We start from the raw sequence: 20,518 nt of genomic DNA, 5'->3' as shown, positions 1-20,518 counted from the left end.
AGAAAATTTAATTTAAAAATGATTCTAGGTGTTGCTATATATGTGGAGATATACATCTATTTACCTAGACATAGTCCTGAAGGTAGTCGGGGAGAGCAGTTCCCAAGGGCAATACTCAGCTATCTTATTCAAAGGCTTTTAAAATACATCCCATATTTTCTGATTTTATGGAATCCATTTATGGATTAAGTTCCTTTCCATAGGAATGTAGGTCTTTTGACAAAGAGAATGTGTAGGCCAACCACTGTGGATAGTTCTTGATTGACATGTTGACATGTTCTTAGTAAATTATAATCCACCCATATCTTTCTGAAAATACTCATTTCCTATGCAGCAGGGAGAGTTTCTGACTTTTAGGGAGCTCAAGGATTTAACTTTAAGAGCTCTGAGACAATCTAGAGTTTTATGCAAAATATCATGTATGTGCACATCTGTATTCATCTTGAGAAAAGAAGGCATAACTTTCTTCAAGTATCAGAAATTCTTCCTCCCAAACATGTTAGCAATTATGGTATTAAGGAATGTTTGCTAAATATCAACTTACTAGATTTCATTTTAAAATGTAAATTTAGAATGACCATATCTGAATTTTGCTATGAAATATGAGATTAAAAACAGAAGCTAGGTATTTACATACAATAGATATTGCCTTTGACTTAAAAATTTGTAGAGGTTTCACACTACAAGCTCAATTAACGGTATAAAATTTTCCAAAGGTAATTATATTATCTGGTTCTTCTTCCCCTCAATCATGTTACACTGTTTCACATATGACATTTATCAAAAAACTTTTCTCACTGGACAAACATTACAAAAAGAGGTCCTTTTTTCATACTCCATGAGCTTGATATGTTAATAAAGTAAAAAAAGTAATTTAGAATTTCTATTTGTTGATAGTAGATTCAGTCAAGTGTTTCTTTTGGGACAGTACTGGTTAGAGAGCCACAGTAGTACCCAAAAACGTTTAGACAGAACAGTGCATTCAAGAATCAAGTAAACCAAGCAAAAGCAGTAAGGTTAGAAATTGAGGACTGAGAATCTCTCCGTTAGGTTAAAAGTCTGGCTCTCAAGGAGTAGGGTGGTTCTTCCCTGGGGCTTCTGATAAGACTTCTTTCTCAACAAACACTGATTAAAGACAATACTTTAGAGTTTACATGTGGAAAGTATAGAGAAGAGGGGGGTAAAGAATGTGAGACTTTCAGAGGTGACTAAGAATTTTAGAGATTACAAGGGAGCCAATCTCAAGGTCTGTGATAACTTTAGGATCATGGTTTTAATTTATGGCTCTTAATCATAAAAAAATTCTTGTTCTCAAAAAAGATCATTAACATACCAAAAAATTAGTGTTTCAAAAGTATTACAGCTCTAATCACTTTAAAAAGCAAAAGCAGAGACCTGTACTTACACACAATGAACAGATCTATAGAAAATGACACTGTTTTTAAAGTGCATATTACTTTTTATCAAAACAGAAATTTCATGATCCCTAGTGGGCAGAAATAAAAAGTTCAAATGGAAATAACTGGTTTTCGTTCCCTTATTCATCTTTAAATATAGTTTAAACCATGTAACTTCAATAGATACTGATTTCTTAAACTTTTCAAGAAATCTGCTTTTAAAGAGAGCATATTAATTCAAGAAAAACATATATTCAAATTTATAAACTAGTCAGGTAAATCTAAACTATAAATTAAGAGTAACAGAGAAAAATACTAAAATCTAAAAAATTTTTACATTTTCAATAGGTTATATTTCAGCTTAAAGTGGTTACAAATAATATTATTTTATAGTATAAAACAGATCTTCAGAAATCAGAGGCTTAAAGTTGGAAGCCAGAATAAAAGAGGTATAGAATTAGAAAGTTTTAGTCAAAATTTGGAAAATAACATACATGTACATGTAACATATAACATGTACACATATACATAAATATATATGTATGTATTAGATGTATTAGAAGACAGAAATAATTATCAGCCATTATGAAAAAAAAATTAGATCTATATGCAGAAACAGTGACTGGTAATTTAAACTAGTTCAATTTCTCTTTTCAACATTGGATTTTTTTCCATTTGAATCTTACTTATATCATCTTCGTATAAAATATACCTACATTTTTTGGCATAAACATGATTGAAGTTGTTAATTTATAGTTTTCTGAAACATACATTTCAAAGTAACAGACTATAGAAGGCTGCTTTGCCATTGACTAGTTAGGGTCAGGCTGGGACGAGATTTAATTTCTGCTACAGAATATTATTCCAAATATATCTGTGAGGTATCTATACATATCTGGTTAAATCCCAACCAGGCTTCTCAAATCAGTGTCAAAAACAGAATGCTACCACAGTTAGAATGTTACATGTACATATATATAGACACAGTCACAACAGAAAAAAATCGTTTAATGTTTTCACATTTTAATCTTCAACAGTCAGTATCATTTTGACAGTCAGTTACAATTTCAGTAAGAGGTTACTTACTTTGGAGTTGTAACTCAACTACTTTTTAAAAATCTGCTGTCTCAACTTAAGGCCTGTTTAGCAAAAGCATCTTGTAGATAAATACCTTTTACGGTACAAGTTTCATTAGGAGGCATTGCCTGTAGTCGGTCACCAGTTTGTATATAACCAGCTTCAATTTTACCAGTTATGCAAAATCCAGATCCTTGATCTGCAAAACATACCAAAATCTTATGATTCATACAGCAATGTTATCTGATGATTAATACTGTTAACTATACTTAGTTCCCAAGTAGTCATATAAAACTAGCAGTTTAATGGACATTAAATAATAGTCATTTCAGAATTAACATCTCCACTAAATATGTCATACCACACTTTACTTTTTTTTTTTGCAAATACTACTCATATTACAAAAAGAAGGTTCATTCCTTTCTCAAATATCTGTTGAGAAATAATAAATATTTGAGTGTCAGACATTATACTAAACTCTGGGGATTAAAAAAGATAAAAATGTAAGTCCCTGCCCATAAAGATATACTAGTGAAGGGAAAGATGAAAACAATTACATTGTCCTGAGACAAACGACATTTAAAATATAAATAGAAACATAAAGGTGCACCAAATACTCCATGATGGCGAGAACAGACATCCGGGCACTTTGAAGGAGTAAGTGTTTATTAGGAAACTTGCATGCATGAGCAGGGAGAAAAAGGAAGACACTGCTGCCCAGGAAACTGTGTGTGCAAGGGCAGAACCAAATGTGCGATAGGCTAAGAGCCATGTGTCACTTGTTGGGGCCATGGGGAGGGGGCCACATAGAATAATGAAGAAAAGGCAAGACAGGAGGCAACAGAGATAGGCAAGGGAGAAATAATAAAGGGGTCTCATAAATCATGCTTAGGGTTTAAATTTCATCCTGCAGTGAAGTAATAAGAAGCCAGTAAATATTGTGACCAGAGAAATAAGGTGATGGTATTTCTGTCTTAGAGTAGAGGCTGATACAAATGCACAAACTTACTACAGAAAGGGAATAAACTCAAGAATTCGGGAATAAGGAATAACAAGTTTGGAGTGGTAAGGAAGTGAAGACTAATGACGGGGAAATCTGAGATGATGATGCACTCACTGTGAGATATGAAACTAAGGACAAGATCCATTTTAGGCTTGGTAAATCTGAAGTGTCTATGAGACATACACATGCAGAAGTTGCATTCCAGGGGGACCAATCACACCACATTCCATAAGAATGGTAACCCTAAAAGAACACTCTCCCAGGACAGACGTCCAGTAGTGCTTAGACAAGTGTGTGGAGAATGAGTGAAAAAGTTTGGGTTGGAGATACAGATTTGGGAAGCATCAAGATGCAGTAGGTAGAGAAACTCATGGATGTCAGTTTGAAAGGACTTGCAGAGTAAGAAGAGGACTGAGGCACAGCAGAACACTGTTTAAGAGACAGAGAATGAGGAGCCCACGGAGACGATATAGAGCGGTCAAAGAAACAGACAGGTTAACAGGAAAAAGCAGGTCACAGAAACCAAGGGAGGAGTTTCAAGGTGGATGTGGCTACCAGCATCAGAACCAATGCCAAATTCAAGTAAGATAGAATTGAAAGTGTATATTGACTTTGGCAACCAAGAGGTCATTTCATGACCTCAGGAGGAACACACTCAGGAGAGCAGCGTAGGCGGAAGCCAGGAAGCAGCCTGAAAGGGGAACAGGAGGTGAGAAAGTACAGTCAGTAAACACTGTTAATCAAAGAAAAGTAACCACCTCTTGTATTCTTGACAAACAATGGGCATATTGGAAACTATTAGCATATTTCCTCTATTACTAGAACACTGGAAGCTAATAATGATAATGATAAATTTCAATTTCATTGCATGATTTTTTCAAAGCACCTTCATTCATTCATTTTTTTATTCATGTATTAAATGTATTATGTGCCAGGCACTGGGTTAGGGCTGCAGATATAGATAAAGAAGAGACAGTACTTGCCTTCAAGGAGTTCATTATCTAAGTGGGATAAACAGACAGCATAGAAAAAATTATAACGCTGCATGAAAGCACAATGACAGAGGGTACAAAGAATACAGAGCGAACACGTCAGGGCATGTGGGCAGGTAAACACGCCAGTTATCAATTTACTGCTGCTCAGTTCCAGATTCACTCTGCATTGCCGGCTCTGTGACAATGGAGATTTAGAGGACAAATGACATCCTTACAGTTTTTATTATTCTAATAATAAATCTTACATCCTTTTATTTATTGAGTTTTGAAATTGTATTTCCATTTTATAGTCTTCTATATGGGATATTGCCCATATTAAGTTAGTTATATTCTTAGGTATTTAATATATCATCTCTTCCAGCAAGCTCTGAACCTCTTTTATGTTGGTCCTTCCTCAGGCCAACCTATAAAGTTTCCGTATATCTTTTAGTTGCATTGTTATCATAGTTAATAATTCTTTATATTACATTTCCCATTTCACCTATGTGTGGTATCTAACTCCTAACTGGACCCAGACTGCTACAGATGGATAAGAAATGGACAAGTAAAGAGAAAGAACAATACAACAGGAAAGTATGGGTAGACATGTGGCAATAAACACATCCTATCTGGTTAAGAAACAATAAACAATCCAGTTTGGTTGAAGGATTTGAAAACTAAAGGAATCTAATGGAAGGAAAAAAAAAACTATAAAGTTAGAAAGACAAAAGGCAAGGTTTTCTTGTGCTTGAAAGATGAGAAATGGTGAGTAAACTAAAGCTAAGTGACTAAAACTGTGCATTTTAAGATTAATCTGGCAGTGATCCACACTTGGGCATGCAGAAGAGAGACTCTGAAGGCAATATACTGTCATAACTTAGTCCAGGAAAGAAGGTTAGGAGGGAGTGGGGAAAAGGGGGCTATACTGAAGAAGCACTGCAGAGGTAGCACTTACCTTTGAAAACATCAGACACACATAATCTAAAAGGCTTGTCAATAGATCGCTGGGGAGGCTTAAAGGAATCTGGGAAAAAAATCGCAAAAGGCAAGGTTTAATTTAAAATTAAATGTTTGACTCACTTCAATAAACTCAATATAATCCCACTTCTCCTAGAAAGTAACTACTTTTTGTAATTACTAATAGCAAATTAACTGTCACTAATATACATGTTGAGCACCCCAAATCTGAAATTCTGAAATCTGAAATGCTCTAAAATCTGAAACTTTTTGAGCACTGATATAATGCTCTAAGGAAATGCTCATTGGAGCATTTTGGATTTCAGATTTTTGAATTTGGGCTGCTCAACTGGTAAGTATAATGTAAATATTCCAAAATCCCCCCCCCCAAAAAAAATTAAAATCCCAAACACTTTGGGTCCCAAGCATTTCAGATAAGGGATATTCAACCAAGTAATAGTTTGTAGTTTATAAAATGAATGTTAATCTCATTTAATTTTAACAATAGTCTATAGATATGTAAACTAGGCACTAGGCTCATTAACTGAGGAAAACTGAGCACTAGACAGATTAAGTATTGCACATGATGACAAAACAGGCAACTTAGTTCCTCTGACTACAAATCCTATGCTTTTTCACACATGTGACTATCTCCCAGAAAGAACTCTAAATAATAATACCAAGTTTATAATGTATTAAAGCTAGAATGGCAGCATACTTACCAATTTGTTCTAATAAACATTGTCCTTTATACCATTTTGTGAGTTCACTTGACTGAGATCTTGTGATTAGATTTTCACCACTGAGACCACTTGTAGGAATAAAAGCTACATCACTCTCCTATTAAAAAGAATGACTTAAGAAACTTAATACAACATTTTTTAAAACGTTAAAAGATTCACCATTACCATAACTGCACCAAGTTTGCAAAAGCAACAATGTACTTTTTAAAAGGTAATAGAAATCATAGAACTACAGCCCCAAAGTCATCTGATCCAATAATTTTCAACCTTTTTGATTGTGGGAAACTTGCAAATTTATTCCAAAACATTCAAGCATTTGGTAACAAAGGCATATTACAGATGCTTGCTGGACAAATTCTTCCCTATCAGTTTCCACATTCCTCTATGACCTCTCTAAACCTATACCATCTAATTTAATAGGTAGGGTAAAAGTATTTTGCTTACATAAAAACCAACCCAAATATTAAACATATGCAATTTTCTAAGGTGAAATAATCCAAAGAATATATTATATACATGATACTCAAGAGAAAATAAAGCAAAGAGAATTAAACAAATTTAATAAGGATATCAAAGTATTAGTTTTTCCTCTTGTACCAGTAAGATGACTTAAGGAAAGTAATAACAAATAAATCTAAAATGATCTTACCTTAAAACCTGCTTGCTTAAGAAAGTGCCCAAGTTTTCCAGTAATCTCTTGAAATCTTTCTTGTTGCCAATTAACCTGATAAAGATCCAATTTATTTTTAAAACTATGCTTCAGAACATGATACATAAAATTTAAATTTCTGCAATGAAATATATTCAAGACTATATCAAATATAAATATAAAATCTATTAAAATCAAAACACAGAATATCAAACCTTGCTAGTAATATGATCTAAAAGTAATTGTTCCTAAAACAGAAAGCCTAGAAATAGTCTCCAGTACATTTAGAATTTTCTATATATGCTAAAAGTGATTTCAAATTTGGGGAGAAAAAGTATTTTACTCACTTTTGCTTGGACCAACTGTTAGAACAAAATAAAATAATCGGCACTCCCCTCAAGCCAAATAGACTAAAAAAGTACACGTAATATGAACTCTGGATAATGACATGCCACTGCAGTATTTAGGGGTCTGCAACTTACATGGAAATGCATGCCAAAGAAATGGATTAATGGATGGATAAAGAAGTAGATAGAGAAACCAATATGTGATCAAGTATGAGGCAGAATCTTAACAAGTGGGTATAATATGGATGTTTACTGTAAAATTTTTTTCGCTTTTCTTTATAGTGAAATTTTTCATGGTCAAATGCTGGGAAAAAATTAAAAGTACATGTAATAATGATACCATAAAGGAACTAATAGCAAATGTGGGTGAATCAGATCCCAGGGTAAGAAAATACCTAAGCAGGCTGGGTGCAGTGACCCACACCTATAATCCTAGCACTCTGAGACGCTGAGGCAGGAGGATAGCTTGAGGTCAGGAGTTCTAGTCTAGCCTGGGCAACACAGTAGGATACTATTGCTCCAAAAAATTAAAAACTAGCAGGGCATGGGGCACACACCTGTAGACCCAGCTACTAGGGAGACTGACATGGGAGGACTGCTTGAGCCCAGGAATTAAGGTTGCAGTAAGCTATGATGGCACCACAGCACTCCAGCCTGGGCAACAGAGTGAGATCCCCATCTCAAAAAAAAAGAAAAAGAAAAAGAAAATACCTAGGCATAAAGACAGAAGTCAAAAGGAACTATTTATAAGTTTGAGTATATGTCCAAAACATACCATAAACAAAAAGCAAAATAACAAATTGGAAAAGATATCTAAGAGAGGATGCAGGGGTAATAACTTTAATAAAGTATATTTACAAACCGATAAGAAAAAAATAGTTATATAAATGAGGAAATTATATAAATAATTCCCAAAAGAAAAAACAAATTGTTAATATACAAAACATATTTAAATACGAACATTCACAGAACAGTAAATGTTTTAAAAAAGAGGAATCATGTTTTATACATAAATTGGGAAAACAATTTTGTAATAACAGCAGTGGTGATAAGAGTTTAGAAAAGTAAATACACCATACGTGCCAGAAGTAAATAACCAGAATTTTGCTCAAAGGCATTTTAATCATGTTCAGCAAGTCTTAAAAGGTATATTCCCTTAAGCCCAGAAATTTCCATGGAATGAACCATTTCTAAATACATATGCAGGAAATGTTCAAAAGTAAATGTTTAATAAATTATATCTTTAAAATAGACTAGAATTCAGTCATAAAAACAATATCCTCTTTATCTAAGGATTATTAATTACTTGGAAACATGCACAAGAAGACAAGAAAATTATCATTTTTTAAAAAGAAGATGATAAAACAGATAACACAATTTTGTAAATAAAAAGATTCTTATCTATAAAAATAAATTGGATGAATATACAAAATGAAATCTTATAAGTTTCTGGGTGGGAAGGAGAATTGGAAATACAGGTTTATTTCTGATTTTTATACTTTCATTCTGCTATAATAAACATCTATTATTTTATAATTTAAAACAATTTTTAGGTTTTAAAAATTAATTTTGAAAATAAGACATGTTCTTGCTTAAAAATTACTAGCACCTCATTTAAGATGAGAACAGAGAATTTATTTTTAAAAACATGGCAACTGACTAATAAAATGTACACTAGTGACACCTGAGGTCATCTACATGAGCAGAATAACATCTTAATTAGCATCTTAAACAAATCTTCACAAAGCCCTTAAATACCTGATCCATTTTATTAACTGCAACAGCAAGCTGCGTCACTCCCAGAGAACGGACCAAGAGTCCATGCTCTCGTGTTTGTCCTCCAGTCTCAAATCCAGCTTCAAACTCTCCCCTGCTGGCATCTACAACTAAAACAGCTACATCCGCCTAAAGAAGAAAAATAAGCGAAACCAGAAAAAATGTTTCAGCATTTTAATTCAAAGGACAGATTATTCAATTAATTATGTTGTCAAATTTTTAAAGGAAGACCCTAACTACCCCCATCAAAGTAAATCAAACACAAGACTCCCAAAGATGGATTAAAATTTTAAATAAAAGTCACCAAAAATAATGACATAAAGAACAACAAAAAAGTCCATATTTGATTACATAACAATTAAAATATCTAAGCAAAGGAGGAAAAATATAAACAAAATTAAAACATAAATAAACAGCAAACAGGCACAGTGGCTCATGCCTGTAATCCCAGCACTTTGGGAGCTCAAGGCAGGCATATCACCTGAGGTCACGAGTTCAAGACCAGCCTGGCCAATATGGTGAAACCCCATCTCTGCAACAAATACAAAAATTAGCCAGGTGTGGTGGTGCACACCTGTAGTCCCAGCTACTTGGGAAGCTAACGTATCAGAATCACTTGAACCTGACAGGCAGAGGTTGCAGTGAGCCGAGATCACACCACTGCACTCCAGCCTACTCGACAGAATAATACTCTGTCTCAAAAAAACAAAAAGCAGTAAACAGGGAGGGACAAACATTAGTAACACATAAGGTAAAAGTTATAATTTCTATAGTCTTTACAGAAAAACACAAAAAAACAAGAAGACATAGCTTTAAAGGATACAAGCAAGCTATTTGCTAAAGAAATATAAATGGTCAACAAACATGAAAAAAATTCAAATTCAGTAGAAACCAAAATTTTTAAAAAGTAAAATAAAAACACATTGACATATTCCCCCTCTCCCATTTTTACAAATCACATTGTTAAAGATTTAAAAGACAAAATTATTTGCTGTAGGCAAGGGTGTGGTGAGAAGCGCATTCTCAAATATTGCTTATGGGACTGTAGGTGCACCACCTTCTGGGGGTATTTTCACGAAAAGTATCAAGAACTTAAAAATTATACATATTTTACTTCCCATCAATTCCACCTCTAGGAATTTATCCCAGAGAAATAATTATAGACCTACAAAGATATTCATCAGAGTGTTGTTTATAATGAAGAAAAATAGCAAATATATGAATTATCAAAAAGCAGCATATTCATCCTCTACAGCTATTGAAAGAAAGCCTTGTATAACAAAGTTTTCTAACCTGTGTGGACCATCTTGTGAATCAGATAGAAAGACATTTCTTTCAGACTTCAAATTACACACCCCACACAAGAAGAAAGCTAACCTTAGCTTAGTTCAGTTTCTTTGTTAGCCTTATTGAAACTAACTTTACCGGTTCCCACTATTCTTTTGTGTTGATGCCACTTGCATCATGTGGATACAGCCTTTTAAAATGTGCAATAGACAGTCTGAGCAACCACAGAAGTTCCCCCTTTTCATTCTAATCAATTATTTCTGTCAATGCACTGTAGGGGCATTTTTTAAAGAATACTTTTATTTTCTCTTTTACAGCTTTTGCTTTGTATGCATACCTGTTTGTCACAGAAATCCACTTTTTCTGAAATCCAGGAAACAAAGACTACACCTGGCATTCCCCTTCCCTTCTTTAGCTACCTTGGACTGTTACACAATAATCACTTTCTCTCTAGGGTCCTCTTATATTCCATCCACATTATTGAGTTCTCCCGCTTTCTGGTCAGAACAGAGTCCACAACAGCTTGTTTCTTTGTTGCTTCCCCAATGACCCCTTTATTTCTGTGCTCTCCAGTTTTTAAAGAATTTCAGATATAATATATAATCCTCACCATAATGGAAAATAAATGGTCATAAAATATGTCAAGAATGTCTCAGATACTTTCTCACAATAGAATATTACAATTTAAATTGAAGTACCATCCATATACTTTGGTGGGATAATTTATACTATTCCTGCTTCCTTTTACTCGTACCTAAATACTCCTGCTTTGTCTCTACTCTTAACTGCCATCTTCACTTCCAATTCTTCATATTTTATAAAGCTGAACACTTATTTCCTCAATGAGATACAGCTCTTTTGATCAAGGATTCTTAGATATGAATAAGCATACAAACTGAAACAATCCATTTGAAAATTAGCTCTTTCACGCATGCTTGCAGTCAATAACCGTTCTCCACACCTCAGGCAAGTTGTCTAGCCTCTCTGCATTATCAACTTACTTACTTCATAGAAACACTAGGGAGTAAATATAGTTTATGTAGAACATCCAGACCTGAACTTCCAAGTCCTAGGCTCAGTAATTGACAATCTCTTTCTCATTAGGTTTTCATAATAACTGTAAAATTATATTTACCTTCTTAGGTTAAAATGTAAAATTCATTGAATTGGTATTAAGATACGTAAGGCCACGAATATTCTACCTAATCTTCCTATTACTATCTCCAAAAAATTTCTGGGCAATTTCTCTATTAATATTATTTCTAGGCAGCAGCTCTTGTCTTTGGGAGTCCAAATGCCCACTACGCATTCTCAAGGAAGCCTTTGATACTGTGATTTCCCTGAGGTGAGGCAGCATGTCTTGTATGCTACTTTGTGTCCCCAAAGCCCACTGCAATATTTTGCACATTTGGCAAGTTACTTAACATCTTTGAGTCTCTTTATTTATTTGTTACATAATGGAATTCAATTAGATGATCTCTAAAATCCTTTCCCACCATAATTCCATAAAGAGTTTGGAATAAATGATTTTTGTTTTTTGAAGCAGGGTCTCACTCCCTTCCCTCAGGCTCACTGCAGCCTCAACTTCCTGAGCTCAGGTGATTCTCCCACTTCAGCTTCCTGAGTAAGTGAGGCTATAGGCACCTGCCACCACACCCAGCTAATTCTTTGTATTTTTAGTAGAGACAGGCTTTCGCCATGTTGCCCAGGCTGGTTTTGAACTCCTGGGTTCAAGTGATCTGCCCACTTCAGCCTCCCAAAGAGCTGGGATTACGGGTGTTAGCCTCCATCCCTCGGTCTGGAATAAATGATCTTTATAATAACTATGCACATTAAGGTTCTAGAATTCAAAAGCATTTTTACTATAACTGCTTGTCCCGGTGTTTGTCTCATTCATTAAACTATCAGTGCTTTGTAGGCATTGTATGCCCACACTGCTACCTCAGTGCTTGCTACACAGCCAGCATTCAGTAAGTAATCAATGAAAAAAAAAAAGAAAAAGACTCACAGACATACACACACACATACATATACACATATAAGGAGAAATCAAAACGATATTGTATTCTTTGGTAAATGCAATGAAAACTACAGTTTCCCACAGTATCAGTGAGGGATTGGTCCCAGACCTCCCAACCCCCGTGGATACCAAAATCTATGAATGCTTAAGTCCCTTTTACAAAACACGATAGCCTTTGCATACAGCCTACACACTTCCTCTCACACACTTTAAATTATCTCTAGATTATGTGTAATACCTAATACAATGCCTACACATCATTTCATTTGCATGGATTCAACACAGTACTCAGCGTGCGGCAAATTCAAATTTTGCTTTTTAGAACTTTGTGGAATTTTTCCCCCCCAAATACTTTCAATCCACAGTTGACTGAATCCATAAATGCAGAACTCATGCATATGGAGGGATGATTGTATACTAATTTAAAATGGTGATAATATACACTTCTTAGAGTTGTTATAAAGACTATATTAAACTTAATGCATATAATACCTAATACAGTATTTGACCCATATCAGACACTCAATTAATAGTCACAATTACTTTATTTCAATCTTTTATCACATTCAGTCCATGAATCTTGAATTAATATTCTAAAATTACATATCAACTTTCTAAAATGGAACCAAAAATTTCTTATTTATCTTCAAATATGTTATAATGTATTCATACAATATCCTCTATGGTTGACAAATCTTCACATTAAAATTCTTTTTGGCTGGGCACAGTGGCTCACGCCTGTATTCCCAACACTTTGGGAGGCTGAAGCGATTGGAATGCTGAGCCCAGGATTTCAAGACCAGCATGGGCAATACAGTGAGATCCCATCTCTACAAAAAATTTAAAAATTAGCCAGGCATGGTGGCACATGCCTACAGTCCCAGTTACTCAGGAGGCTGGGGTGAGAGGATCCCTTGAGCCTTAGGAGGTTGTGGATGCAGTGACTGGTGATTGTGCCACTGCACTCCAATCTGGGTTACAGAGTAAAACCCTGTCTGAAAAAATTCACCTTTTAATGAATAGATCCCAGAAAATGGTTAATTGCCTGAAGTCACGCTTTTGCCGTGTAACAGAGTCAAGTTATTTTAACTCTTCATGTTTTCCAGTAATCATCCATTATGAAAGAAATGAATGTCCTATACATGCAGTGCTATTTTCATTGCTTTAATCATTTAAAGTTACGGTGATGCACAGCATAATGACGTTTTGGTCAACCATGGACCGCATATACAATGGTGGTCCCATAAGATTATAATGGAGCTGAAAAACTCCCATTGCCTAGTGATGTCGTAATCGCCAAAATGTCATAGCACCATGCAGTACTCATGTATCTGTGATGATATTGGTATAAACAAATCTACTGTGATGCCAACTGTATAAAAGAATATAGCATATGTAATTATGTATAGTACTTTATAATAACTATGACAGTGGTTTATGTACTTACTATTTTTCACTTTTATAATTATTTTAAAATATATTCCTTGTATTTATTAAAAAATAAATTAACTGTAAAACAGCCTCAGGCAGGTCCTTCAAGAGGTATCCAGAAGAAGGCATTGTTATCATAGGAGATGGCAGCTTTATGCATCTTATTGCCCCTGAAGACCTTCCAGTGGGACAAGACGTGGAGAGGAAGACAGTGACACTGATGATCTTGATCCTGTGTAGGCCTAGACTAATGTGCGTATTTGTGTCTTTGCTTTTCACCAAAAAAAGTTTAAAAAGTTAAAAAAAAAAATTTATAAATATTATTCATATTTATAAATAGTAATTTTTAAAAGCTTATGGAATAAGACTATACAGAAAGAAAATATTTTCGTACAGCTGTACAACATGTTTGTGCTTTAAGCTAAGTGTTACTATAAGAGAGTTAGAAAGTTAAAAAAATTTAAAAGTTTATAAAGTAAAAAAAGCTACAGTAAGCTAAGGTTAATTTACCATTAAAGAAAAACATATTTTTAAATAAATGTAGTGTCACCTGAGTGTACAGTGTTTGTAAAGTATACAGTCGTGTCCTAGGCCTTCACACATTCACTCACCACTCACTCACTGAATCACCCAGAGCAACTTCCAGTCCTGCAAGCTCGATTCATGGAAAGTGCCCTACGCAGATATTCCATTTTTTATCTTTTATGCCCTATTTTTACTGTACCTTTTCTATAATATGCTTAGATCAGTTTAGATATACAAATATTTACCACTGTGCTACAACTGCTTACAGTATTCAATACAGTAATATGTTATACATGTTTGTAGCTTTGGAGCTATAGGTTCCATGTAGCCTAGGTGTATAAAAGATGTTACCATCCAGATTTGTGTAAGTATACTCTAATAGGTTCACAAATGATGTTAGTTGCCTAACAACTCACTTCTCAGAATATATCCTTATCATTAAGGGATGCATGAATGCAAATTATATTTGATTTTTTGCAGCATTCTTATTAAGAATCATGTAATTTACAAATTGCAATGCTTTTTTAACGTTAAAAAGAAAGTAAATAAACCACTGGGCAAAAACACCCAAGCTTCATTATTTCTGCATAAATAAGCTCTTTAAAAAGATATAGGACTTGAATATATTGAAAGACATAAGGCAGATTTTGAAATATTCATGCCAACTTATCAATAAAGGAAATATGAAGCTATACTCATCAAGTCCTTTACCATTACTTTTATGATAAAGAAACTCATAGCGTTTATACATTTTGCTTCTTTGTGAGAAATTTTAAAAGGTTTTACAAAGTATAGGTAAAAAGATCACGAAAAATACAATATTGCTCTTTTCTTGTTCAAGCTTTATAAAGATTAAAATTTTTAATTTTAAAATATTTTAAAAGTTAAAATCCTAGAATTGTAACCTCAGGATCAGGAAATTTTATGTAAAGTACAATCAGTACACTATAGTAAAGAAAACAGCAGTTACCTGGGCTGCTCCTGTAATCATATTTGGAATGAAGTCCTTATGGCCTGGAGCATCCATTAATGTAATAACTTTGGTTGTGGTTTCAAACTTTGTCATACCAACATCCATGGTTACTCCCCTTAAACAAAACATAACATGGTTAGAAAGTACTATGTAAATAGTGCTATAGAGTAAATTAATAATAGTCTACATGCCCATCTACATTCTTAGGTAAAAATGGAAACTGTATTTATGGACCATTATTTTTGAATAATTAAATTATCACTCGGGGCTGGAATTTCTGCTATAAGAGAAGTGCATCCTTATGGCTTTAACACAAAGTGGTGGACACAGTAAGAGCTCAATAAAAATGATTTGTTTTGTAAACCTTATTTGTTTTGTAAGAAATAGTGTAAATTGTGAAGAAAGATAGATACATGGGGACAACTCTAAATGGGGGAAAAAAACTGCATATGAGAAAAGATTAATAAAAAATTACCACAACCAAGAGATAATTTTCTTCATGTTCTATGCTTATGCTTCACTAATTATAGAAATGAGCTTATAAAATGTACACTTGCAAGGCTGGTTAGTATGCTATATATTTAGAAAACACGAGGTATCAAAGCAGATGCCTAATTTTTAAAAACAGAGATAGATGAACAGCAGATTGCTTTGTATCCCATTTAATTCTTCTTGGAGACAAACATAGTGCCTTTTTTCAGCCACAAAAATGTAGATTCAGATTAGTGAAATGCTTGGGACTAGAAGCTTTTCAAATTGCAGATTTTTTCGGATTTGGAATATCTGCATATACAAAATGAGATATCTTGGGGATGGGACCCACATCTAAACACAAAATTCCTTTATGTTTCATATACACATTATACACATAACCTTAAGGGAATCTTATGCAACATTTTCAGTCATTTAGTGTGACCTGTCACATGAAATCAGATGTAGAATGTTCCACTTGTGATGTCATGTCAGCACTCAAAAAGTTTCAGATTTTGGAGCATTTCAAATGTCATATTTTCAGATTAGGGATGCTTCACCTGTAAAAGGAGGGCCCAAGGAAGGTCTACAAGGGCACTCAGTCATTCCAGGCCTCAGGAATTTAGACAGGGAAATCATGTGGCAATTAACTAGGTTTGCCCCAAAATCACCCAAAGGAAGGACTAATAATACTCCCTTTTACTACCAAAAGAGTACAACAATTACAATAATGAACTATAGGTTTGCCCTAGCAATAAAGTAACTGTAGCTCTCCCTAGTCAAGCCATTTGAGTTTAATCTGAAAGCATGGGCCATCCTAGTTTGCCAAAGTGATGCTTAATTCTCTTTAATAATTCCCAAATAATCTAGGGACGACAGGCACCTTCAGAACAATGGTGAACTAAGACTTATTCTGAGATCCTCCCTAGACTGACCTGGGTATACTCTGCTGACCCAGCTCTGATTTCAATTTGTAACCCTAAGGATATGAAATGTCACTCAATTTACCAATTTCTGTTCTTCAGTATCTGAGAAGAACAGGAGATGTACAAATATTTAACATGGTGGGATAAGCAACATATTACGCTTTGTAAATGCTATTAAGGAACATATGGTAGTGAGCTAAAACTTCCATCATGTACCTGGAAGCATCTGCTATCTATGTAATGAAGAAATATTCTAAAACTTACATCATGCTGAGCAATGAAGAACTAGCAGCAGCAAAAGGCAGCAGCAAAAATATGAAAGCCAATCAATAGATGTATTGTCAAAAAAGCTAAAATGACTGACCATTATAGGAATCAAATAGACTATTAGTTCACTTGCCAGCTCAACTAAGATACTAGATAAATTCAAGTAAACCATTCTAACTTAAATTATACTGTTCTCAAAGTCTTTACCTGCTTATTAGATAATGCAAAGAAAACTAAAAAGCCACATACTTTAATAATGTGCTTGTTGAACTGAGAGGTGAAAATTATTTAGGCTTCTAATAATGCAATATATACAATTCCATTGTTTTCCAAAATTGGCAACTGTCCAGCTAATTTTTCTTACTAGGATAGAAAACAGGTCTGTGATACTATCCAGAACTAAAGACACCCACAAAAAAAGAGAAACCATTATGATACAAATTCTGGTATATCAGAAAAGCTAAGGAATACTGTGACCTGCTTTACAGAGTGTTACCTTGTATGTTATAATGGAGACTATCCAAGACTGCAAGAAAATACCCATTAAAAAGGCATGAAAATCCGGATATATTCTCCAATAATCAGACTGAAGACATCAGGGAACACAGTTTAATCACCTTGTTAATTTAGGACTTCCACAGGACTTTACAGGTTTGTAAAGAGTCATTATTTTGACACAGTTAATGTATCTGCCATTTCACTAATTATTAAGGTCTCCTTTGGCTCTCCCACCCTAATAACCCTAACACGATCTATACTGTCACTCTAAAAAGACTTCAAAAGAAATACCATTCTTTGGCCAGAGTATATGAGTAGCTGCATATCCCTACTAGAATCCTCCCAAAATTAGCACTCAACACAGTAACAGAGACAGAAGAGTAACTGCATTATAGCTACAGAATTACTTGTTTGCTGACTGTCTCATAAAAACATAATATATACAGTATAAAAATGAATTGTTTGGTAATTTGAATTTGCTGGTTATTTAGATTCTAGACAGAAGAGGTTTTACTACAGTTACCTTTCCTTTGTAAGCTGACATGAAATTAAGTCTTACTCATAATGTTAATTCAAAATCAAGACAATTTGACAAAACACTTTGGGAAGTGACAACTGAAACTTATCCCATAGAATAATTAGCTTACGATTTTTACTGTTTTTTCTGCATGGCTTTTGTTTTGTTTCTTTTAAACATTCTTTTAATCTATTTCATAAAATTCAGAAGAGAAAAAACAGTACGTAGATTACAACAAAAAAAGTCAAAATATTTCCCTGATATTTAAAAGCTACTTTCTAAAAATAATCTCTAAAGTATTATGTTTTACAAATTCAACACATATTACACACATATTTTAGAAGACTGTATGACTTCAAACTGAAAATTTTGAAATATAGTGACTACCTTTCCCTTTCTTCGCCAGTTTCATCCAAGACCCATGCATATGCAAACGAAGCTTTGCCAGCCTTTTTAGACTCCTGTTCATACTTATGCATAGTTCTTTTGTTTATATTACCCAGAAGATAAAGCATATGGCCCATCAGAGTACTTTTCCCAGCATCAACATGACCTAAAGAAAATTGATTCAGGATTAATACCAGGTACATTTCCAGATGTTCACATTGAGGCACTGCATAAATGTGTAATTCAATATTTCATGTTAGTGGTTTACAGTAATACCAATATTTATCAAATGACAGTTACAACATCTAATTGAAAAAAAACAGCATGTCTCTTTACAGAGGGGGGAAATTTCTCAGATTTTTGGAAATTAAAATTGTCAACAAGACATGCCAATTTCAAAATGTTCAAAAAATGAAAAATCCCACAATCAAGTGTAATGACCTCTTTGGTAACTTGGCATTCTCTCTCCCCAGGTGACTGGAAAGCATTATGAGGCCCTGTGCCTCCTCACCCTCTGTCCATTCCACCCATGGAGAAACTCAGAGTTTCCATGCTGCCACCAGACAGTGGGCAGGCTAAGGCATGGCTGGCTGACGATCCAGAGGGACAAAGAGCATTACCAATGACCACCAAGTTGAGGAGCTGCTTCCCTCCTTGCCGCTTCTCCAGTTCCGCCTTCACATCTAATTGCTGCCTCAGCTTGCCCGACTTTTTCACCGGTGCTGAGGTTGAACTCTGCTCTTCTGATGCTTGAATCATGTGGGGTGGATTAGCAGATTTAGAAGCAGTCTCAAGAACATCAGAAGAAGCAATGGCATCTTCAATGGGCCGTTCTTTTTGAGGTGTGTGGAAACTATGACCATTTTCTTCAGAAGATACTCTATAGAAGGCAGATAGGAAAAAAGTATTTTAAACCAACTCTATTGATGTCCTATAATGTCAGAAGGACAGAGAAGCTGTTTCTTCATAATCCTTTATGCTGCAGACCAAAAATAATCTCTGCTAAGTAGCTAAAGTCTGTTAAAGTGGAAACGATAAGTAGCTAGATTCAAACCACACAAATACAGACGTGGAAGACCCAATGAGAAAAACAGTGTACCAAAAATGAAGACAAGAAGAAAATATGTTGAAAAATAACTGAAATTCAAAATCTAAGCCCACAGCCTTGGCCATATAATCCATCCTATCAAAATCAATGTTATAAAGGAGATATTTTGTCAAAATGGCATCAAATATATTACTGGAGATGAAGTAGTACTAAAATATAGTTTTACTTCAACTCATCCTTCCAACATGATAGACTTATGATCTTTTTTACTCAAACATTACCCTTAGGGGAGATATCTCAAATGACTACCGTTCATAAACATTTTTGACAGTGGAGCTTTAATTGATTAATTCAACAAACACTTGATTTACTAAAAACTATAACATATACTAGGGACTGATGTCAAAAAGAAAATGACATAGAAATGTAAAAGTCAACTACCACTCCCAAAAGATTACAATCTGGTGAGGAACTCAGATATATGAAGGAGAAACAAGGCTGCCCAGCTTAACTTATTCGTTCGTTGACAAAAGTTCTTCATGAGCTTGTTGACACTCCACATAGAATCTAGTACCAGTGCTACTCTGTGAACAGCTACAAGGAATGTGACTTAATAATCAGACTATGATATGCCTCACTTTCCTTTAACAACTATGGGTAAACAGAATTAGGACAAAGAGCAGGTTAAATTGGAAGTTATTAAGAATGAAGCCAATTACATCCAATGTGGAGCTGACAGAGAAAAACTACATACAGAAAGCAGTTCATAATAATCATTTAAGATTGTAGCATGATGGATATGTATAAGCACATCTATTTTCTTCTTGCCTATTATTTTTCCCTGTCAGGGCATTTTTATATGCCCACTATTAGTCCTTCACAATATGCCTCAGGAAGAGAGTCACATATAGTTATATTTGCAACTTCATTAAAAGCCACATATCCTTTCTCATTTTATTTTGCTTTTTCAAATCTCCACTAACCAATTTAGGTATTCATTTTTGAGCACTACTTAGACAGATGCACTTCATCTTAAACTAGTAGGTAAAAACAGTAGTATGTGGAAAATGTTCCCATAATTGTAAATGATTCTAACAGGCTAAATTAAGTGAAATCAAACAGACTGTAATTTGCAAATATTTGTTTGAATGACCACAGCTAGTTCTAAAACCAAAACATGATAACTGTGTATTTAGAAGAATGTAAAAAGCCCTACAAACTATAACACAAGTGATCTACTGTGAC

At 34.3% G+C, this 20,518-nt stretch overlaps 1 protein-coding gene across 6 annotated transcripts in view; it reads right to left on the bottom strand.

The window, feature by feature from the left end:
- Positions 1–20,518, bottom strand: part of HBS1L (HBS1 like translational GTPase) — a 93,597-nt gene that overhangs the window by 15,321 nt on the left and 57,758 nt on the right. For all 6 annotated transcript variants that reach the window (XM_033235392.1, XM_033235391.1, XM_033235390.1 and 3 more), the window contains 8 exons: positions 18,846–19,105; positions 18,226–18,391; positions 15,157–15,274; positions 8,906–9,052; positions 6,801–6,875; positions 6,131–6,248; positions 5,407–5,475; positions 2,569–2,673 (listed from right to left, as the gene is read on the bottom strand). In XM_033235392.1, coding sequence (XP_033091283.1) covers positions 2,569–2,673; positions 5,407–5,475; positions 6,131–6,248; positions 6,801–6,875; positions 8,906–9,052; positions 15,157–15,274; positions 18,226–18,391; positions 18,846–19,105 — 1,058 coding nt within the window. The remainder of the gene's footprint in view (positions 1–2,568; positions 2,674–5,406; positions 5,476–6,130; positions 6,249–6,800; positions 6,876–8,905; positions 9,053–15,156; positions 15,275–18,225; positions 18,392–18,845; positions 19,106–20,518) is intronic.

This window comes from Trachypithecus francoisi, unplaced genomic scaffold, assembly GCF_009764315.1.
Source record: "Trachypithecus francoisi isolate TF-2019V2 unplaced genomic scaffold, Tfra_2.0 Lachesis_group15, whole genome shotgun sequence".
Lineage (NCBI taxonomy): Eukaryota > Metazoa > Chordata > Mammalia > Primates > Cercopithecidae > Trachypithecus > Trachypithecus francoisi.
Note: the sequence above shows the minus strand (reverse complement) of the source record. Positions and strands in the feature narration are given on the sequence as shown.